The following is a 7,661-nucleotide window of genomic DNA, read 5'->3' on the forward strand; positions in this document are numbered from 1 at the left end:
CTTTGATGCACTTTGTTTGTTTGATTTCAAGTAAGAAAAAGTAGAGAAGAGTCACGTTAATGCCACTAACGTGGCCATTAATGTGGAGAAAAGGAAAGCTTGCAACATTAGTGGTGAAGTTAGCACCACTAACATATTCGAAGGCCATTTAAGCCCACGTTACGTAGCCACTAATGTGGGCATTAACGTGGAAAAAAGGAAGAGATGCAACGTTAGTGGTGTTAACTTCACCACTAACATTAGAAATAGCCAAGAAGCCCACGTTAGTGCTACTAACATAGGCATTAACGTAGAAGAGGAGGAAGTTTGCAACGTTAGTGATAAAGTTAACACCATTAATGTCTTAGAGCCAAGGTATACCCACGTTAATGGCTACGTTAACGCCACTAACGTGGGTCATTAACATGGAGGAAAGGATGGTTTTGACGTTAATGGTAAAGTTAACACCATTAACGTCATCAAAGGCTAGGAAAGGCTACGTTAGTGGCCGCGTTAGTGCCACTAACGGTGGGGTTAACGTAATTCAAAGGGGTTGGAACGTTAGTAACAAAGTTAATATCACTAACGTCTTCGAACAAGAATTTTACACTTGACGTTAACCACACTAACGGCCTGACTAACGCGAATGATACCTGACTCAAACTCCTCCAGCAAGTTGAGCAAAAGCCCACTGAGATTGTAACTGCTTCAACTAAGCTCAAAAGCCCACATCCAGAGACTTGCAGACTGAACTGAAGATCAGAGAAGTAGTATATATAGGGATAGTTTTGAACTAGAAAAAGGGATGGTGACCTGGGGATCCAGAATTGAAAACACTTTGTATTTTACTTTCTCTATAATTCAGTTTACTTTTGAAATGCACTTTTCATTTTCAATTTCCATTCCCAGAGCTATGAACAACTAAACCCCTCTTCATTGAGTTAGGGAGCTCTGTTGTAATTTAATGGATCAATTATAGTTTTTATTCTTCTTTTTCTTTCCATTCTCTTGATTTGCTTGAAAGCTTTCGATCTTTATCCAATTAGGTAATTGTCTCGGAAGAGAAATTACTCATACTTGGATTTCCTCTGAACCTTGGAAGACGAATGAGGAAATCATGCTAGAAATACTTTTTCATGTTGGACTGGGTTGGGGGTTGGATGGATATAGTGACATATAATCGTACCAATACTTTGATCTAGAAAAATATGTGGTATAATTAGTGATCGTCCTTCATGTCTTCCCATGAGCAATTAGATCAAGGAATTGGGCAATTGTTCAAGCTTAGAGAGATTAAATTACCAAGGAATTGTGATTCAATCACCTAAGATTGCCAAGAGATCAATGAATACATGGATTGAGGAAGAGATGAGAATGAACTTGATCCAGAGAATGCAACATCTCCTAAGTCCAATGAGCTTCCCTACTTCTGATCTTTCCCATTCTCTATATTCTGTTGTTTACTTTGATGTTCATCACCCCATTCCCATTTAAGTTTCTGTAATTTACCTTCTGCACTTTACATTCCGCCATTTACTTTTAGTTATTTACATTTTTTGTTATTTACTTTTTCCGCCATTTAATTTTCTGCAATTCTTAATCCAATTTTGCCTAGTTCAACTAGAACACTCCTCTAATTAAAGTTGCTCAACCAATCAATCCTTGTGGGATTCGACCTCACTCTATTATGAGTTTTTACTTGACGAAAATTTGGTATACCTGCCGAGGGAAATTTGTAGCGATACAGATTTCTATGCATCAAGTTTATGGCGTCGTTGCCAGGGATTGATTTTGCATTGACAATGACTAAATTAGAGGATAACTAGATTGAGCAAATTTCTTTACCTTGTTAATTTGTTTTGTTTCAGTCATTTTACTTTCAGTCTCAGTACTTTTACTTGTTTTTATTGCTTATTTACATTTCTTCATAACTAATCTACTAACTGTTTGATAAATTACACCACTCACCCTAACCACAATCTTAACAAGAGTGAATTCTTCACTTTTATCTTTCTAGCATGTTTTGCTGATTGTATGACAGGTAGAAGAAGAGGAGCTTCAACCTCTTTTGAATCTGAACCTGAAAGGACCTTCCTTAGATTAAGGAGGAAAGCAAGAGGAAAGAGGGTCATTGGTGCAGAAGAAGAAGAGGAGGACCTGGATATAAATATGGGGGATGATATGGAGAACCATCATGAGAAAGAGGCACATAATCATGTTAGAGAGGGTGTAGCCAATCATGTTGGGCAGGAGAGAAGAGTGCTAGGCTCTTATATCAATTCCAATCCTAGAAATTATGGAAGCAACATCTTGAAACCTACCATACATGCCAACAATTTTGAGCTCAAGTCACAACTAATCACTGTTGTTCAAAACAACTGTTCATTTGGAAGAAATGCTCAAGAAGATCCAAACCAAAATCTAACCACATTCTTGAGAATTTGTGACACAGTGAAGGCCAATGGTGTTCACCCTGACACCTATAAACTGCTTTTGTTTCCCTTTTCTCTCAGGGACAAATCATTAAAGTGGCTAGAATCCGGAAAGGAGAGTTTGACAACTTGGGAAGATGTGGTGAATAAGTTCTTGGCAAGATATTACCCTCCCGAAAGAGTTAACAGGTTGAGGGCTGAGGTACAATCATTTAGACAACAAAATGGTAAAACTCTCTATGAAGCATGGAAGAGATACAAGGAATTAACAAGAAGGTGCCCTCTGGACATGTTCAATGAATGGGTACAGCTGCACATTTTCTATGATGGATTGTCACAAGAATCAAAGAAGGCCTTAGATCACTCTTCAGGAGGCTCTCTCAATAAGAAGAAGACAATTGAAGAGGCCATAGACATCATAGAAACCGTGGCCAACAATGAATACTTTTATGCCTCTGATAGAAACCCAAATAGAGGAGTGATGGAGTTGAATCACATGGATGCATTGCTAGCTCAAAACAAGCTGATTACCAAACAATTGGCCGATCTCACCAAGCAGATGGAGAGGAATCAAGTTGCAGCAGTCAATACTCAACCACTAGCTCAAGAAGAGTTGAACGCAGAGGAAGGAGATGATTGAGAGCAAGCCAATTATGTTGGAAACTCATCAAGACAACCTTATGATCCACACTCCAAAACCTATAATCCTGGTTGGAAGAACCACCTAAATTTTAGGTGGGGAAACTAGCAAACCTAGAACCAAGATCATAGGCCTCACAATTCCAACCATTCCAACAATTCCACCTACCAACACCCCAACCAAAGACTATACCAACCCCCACACAACAACTCCTTTCATCCTCCATATCAATCATAAAATAGCTATTCCCAACCTCTAAATTCCAACGTACCATCAACAACTGAGGATAGAATCTCCCGGATTGAAGCCTTGCTTGAAAATCTTTGCAAGGAGTTTTAAGACAACATAGCATTTAAAGAGGAGGTAAGGTCTAATATGTAGAACCAGGGAGATGCCATGAAGAAGCTTGAATCTCAAGTAGGATATCTTTCTCAACAAATCCTTAAATCCACTGACAGTTTTTCAAGTGACACTGAAAAGAATCCAAGAGGAGAAACAAAGAATGTGAGATGGGAAGAATACAAGGCAATCACTCTAAGAAGTGAGGAGACCTTGGAGGAAGAAATCAGCAAGCCAACAGAGCACAACCAAGGAGTTCCAAAGGAGAATTTGGAAGGGATAGTACAAGGAACTGACCCTGCACAAAGGAAGGAGCCAAAGGAGAAGGAAATCCTGAAACCTTATGTGCCAAAAGCATCATTCCCTCAGAGACTCAGGAGTAGTGAGAAAGAGAACATGTATTCTAGGTTCCTTGATATATTTAAGTCTCTTCATATCAACATTCCCTTCATTGAAGCCCTCCAACAGATGCCCTCATACATTAAATGCAAGAAGGAGTTGCTAACCAAGAAGAGTACCTTGAAGGGTGGGCAAACAGTAGTGATGACTAAAGAGAGCAGTGCTCTCATCCAGAAGGACTTGCTTACAAAGAAGAAAGATCTAGGGAGTTTTCACATCCCTTGTGCTATAAGGGATACAATAATTGACAGAGGATTTTATGATCTGGGAGCAAGTATAAACCTAATGCCTCTGTCCCTCATGAGGAAGCTACAAATCAATGAGTTAAAACCCACATATGTAACCCTCTAATTGGCTGACAAGACTCAGAAACAAGCACTAGGAGTGGTCAAAAATGTACTGATAAAGGTAGGGAGGTACTTTCTCCCTGCAGATTTTGTTATTCTAGAGATGGAAGAAAGTTATATTCATCCAATAATTCTGGAAAGACCATTCTTGGCCACATCCAGAGCGCTCATAGCTGTTGAGCAAAGGGAGTTAATATTGAGAATACATGATGAACAACTCACCTTCCATGTCTTCAAACCCTCATATGATCCAGATCAAGAGAACGAATGCCTGAAGGTTGATTCTGGAGATATAAACCTGAAAGAAGCACCCAATAAACCACCCCCAGAGCATCCAAGGTCATGCCTAAAAGAAAAGAAAGAAGTAAAGGTGGTGCTACAGACTGAAGAAATTAAGGAGGAGCTAGGGTCACAACCCCCACATGAGACAAGCAACAAGATCCCTCCTGATAAAGAGATCACTAGGAATAAGGCACCACTAGGAGAAGGAAGGAAGAAAATGCCAAGAGGTTGGAGGAACAAAAAAATCTCCATGGAAGATTTTTCTCCAGGGGACAGAGTGATATCGATCCACCAACCACTAATACCACCTCATTTTCCTGTGATACCATCTCAATTACCTCAAGTGTACACAATCAACAAATTCCTCTCATTGGAGCATGTATAAATTCTCAAGGAAGGAAGTGGAGATAGATTCACCATGAGAGGGGAGGACCTGAGACATTATGATTATCTTTCTCCTTAACAAACAACCACCGTCAAGCTAATAACATTAAAGAAGCGCTTGTTGGGAGGCAACCCAACCAGAGGTAACTCTCTTTTCTTATCCGTTTCAATAAAAGAGTTAAATATATTTCCCTATATTGCAAGGAGTTAAGTTTGGTGTTGCACACCAAGGTGATTATGTGATGAGTCAACAATTCAAGAGTGAATGTGTGATACTAAGTTTGGTGTTCCACCATAAATTTCAATTAACCACATGATGATCCTTAGCAGCATGACTAATCACCAACTCCAAACAATCATAGAAGTCACTTGACTTTGCAATTTTCTCTCAGTCTTATCTTTGTTTTAGAAAAATAAAAGCACATGATGTTGCATTGCATGTATACAATTCATTGCACACAAAACTAAGCAAAAAATTAAGTTTGGTGTTCACACACCAAATTGAGTTTAGAAGCTCACAAATATACATGCATGCTAACCCTCTCTCAAGTGCTTGGGGAACAAGCAACTTTCAATACTTTTGCAAGCAGTCATTTCATCTCTTGGAAGGAATATGCACCATCATCTAGAGAGACAAGAGAAAGAAACAAAATCCAAGGAAGATGATGACAAGGAGTGAGCAAGTGAACACCAAGATGTTGTTGTTACTTGATTGTCTCTAGTATAAACATGTTAATTGAAAGCGCAAATGTACCCCTATTGCTTAGTGCCCTTCCGGCCTAGTAGTCAACCTTCAAATCAGTCATTTATATTTAGTTTTTTTTTTTATGTTATTTTGGCTTGTTAGCTTAATGCCTATATCACTTCACCCTACTTGAATTATATGCTTTGTTCTTGAGTTCAATAAAAGAAATTATAAAAAAATGTTGTGAAAAATAAGAGTGAAATCCAATGTTGTAGAATAAAGTCCTAGTGTTTGTGGTGGTGTTTGCTAGCTAAGTTGGTTCATCAATAAGGTACAAGGCTAAGATATTTCTTGAATTATGAGTTTGAAATGCATTCTATGAGACTTAGATGAATAATAAGATCCTAAAAAGAGAGAAAAAGAATGAAAAAGTAAGAAAAGAGCAAGAAATAAAGCTAGGCACCAATAGTTTGAACCTTAAGGCATGTGTCTGTGGTATTTTTTGTGCAAGGATCTGCTTGGATGAGTAAGTTCTTAGGAGTGCTTCATTACTTGACAACTTGGGTTAACTAACCCGGGATTGTCAACTGAAAGTCCACTATCAAGAGCAACCTTGTCACAAAATATTTAGCAACCCAAAGAGGTGCTGGGCACCAAGGTCTCAGGAATGAATAACAAACCATGTGCCTGTGGTGTGTATGTGCTGAGGAGAGGCTTGGGTAAGTAGGTCTTTAGGGGTGTTTCAACACCTAGCACCTTGAACCAACTGGTTCGCGAGTGTTGGATGAAAGCCTATCATAAAGAGTTGCCTCAATACAGAGCATTTAGCTAAAGAAAGCAATAAGCTCTAAAGAGAAAAAGAAAAAAAATAAAGCAAAGTGAGAATCAAGGAATAAGGGTCTCATAGAAGGCAACAAAACAAGTAGTCAGGAGCATATTGTAGCCTAGAAGCCAGCAAAAACATAAACCTCAATTGCCATGCATGAAATCCTATAAACTAAGGATTTGAATTCTCTGAATAAGGACTTGTATCTCTTGTAGTTTCATTCACTCTTCTTATATTCTATCACTTACTTGAGGACAAGTAAGATTTAAGTTTGGTGTTGTGATGCCAGGGCATCTTGGCTAGTTTTACTAGACATTTTTAGTATATTTTAGGTTAGTTTCATACATTTTCTTAGACAATAAGCAAGTAATTATTTGAATATGCATTTATACCTTGATTCAAGCAAACATTGTGAATTTTGAACAATTTCATGAGAATAATGCAAGTGTTGAATGATGAAATGAATGATATACACAAAAAATTAACTAATAAATTAGTCATTTATATATAATACTAAAATTAGTACAAAAGTTCAACACACCATAATTGTTTCGATTATAATATATGGTTGATGACACAGAGGTGCCTTGGTTGACTAAGTATAGTCAAAGTCGAAAGAAAGAGTATAAGTCGAACTAATAAAGGTACAAATAATATGTGGGGAATAAATTGATTTGAGGTAAACACCAAATTGGTACCCGAAAGATTCTGGTGCTGATAAAATGGTACTTGACTTTTGTTATTGACAAAATAGTCCTTGAAAGATTTTAAAATTTGACAAGCGTACCCACGAGTTCGCCGGAGCACATCTTCAGCAAGCACAATGCTGACATGGCCACTACGTTTTGATGACATGACGAAAACCCTTCCCAACCCTAATCCTTCCCCTCCAATGCACTTCCCCTTCCCCCTCCCCAACACACTCCCCCCATTTCCCTTCCTAAATGCACTCTCCCCCCTCCCCAACCCTAATCCATCCCTCCCCCTCCCTAACCCTAATCCCCTTCCCCAACACACCTCCTCCCTCTCCAATCCAAAATCCCACCTTCTGAACTCTAATCCCCTTCCCTTGCCCCTTTGAACCCTAATCCCCCCTTCCCAACGCACTGTCTCACACTTTCAACTCACTCTCTCCCAAAACGGCAGTGGAGCTCAACTTTTTTAGTCCTATAGAGCTAGTGTCATCGACACCGCACTATCGCCATCTCGTCGTCGGGTCTTCTGCGTCTGTCAGCGTCGTCTGTCTCCTTCATCGGCCTCATCTCCGTCACCTCTGCTCGCTGCTCACTGCCAGTTGCCGCTTGTATCTACTTGCTGCTCACCCCCAGTTGCTGCCCTACCTCCTCTG

The 7,661-nt window shown here is 39.3% G+C and overlaps 1 protein-coding gene across 1 annotated transcript; it reads left to right on the top strand.

Annotated features, from left to right (window-relative positions):
- The first annotated feature begins 3,447 nt into the window (after window positions 1-3,447).
- On the top strand, window positions 3,448-4,140 carry LOC130966910 (uncharacterized). The gene has a single exon (XM_057891729.1). It carries the CDS (start codon window positions 3,448-3,450, stop codon window positions 4,138-4,140), a length of 693 nt encoding a protein of 230 aa, XP_057747712.1.
- The last annotated feature ends 3,521 nt before the right edge of the window (window positions 4,141-7,661 follow it).

Source organism: Arachis stenosperma, chromosome 3 (genome assembly GCF_014773155.1).
Source record: "Arachis stenosperma cultivar V10309 chromosome 3, arast.V10309.gnm1.PFL2, whole genome shotgun sequence".
In the NCBI taxonomy this organism is placed as follows: domain Eukaryota; kingdom Viridiplantae; phylum Streptophyta; class Magnoliopsida; order Fabales; family Fabaceae; genus Arachis; species Arachis stenosperma.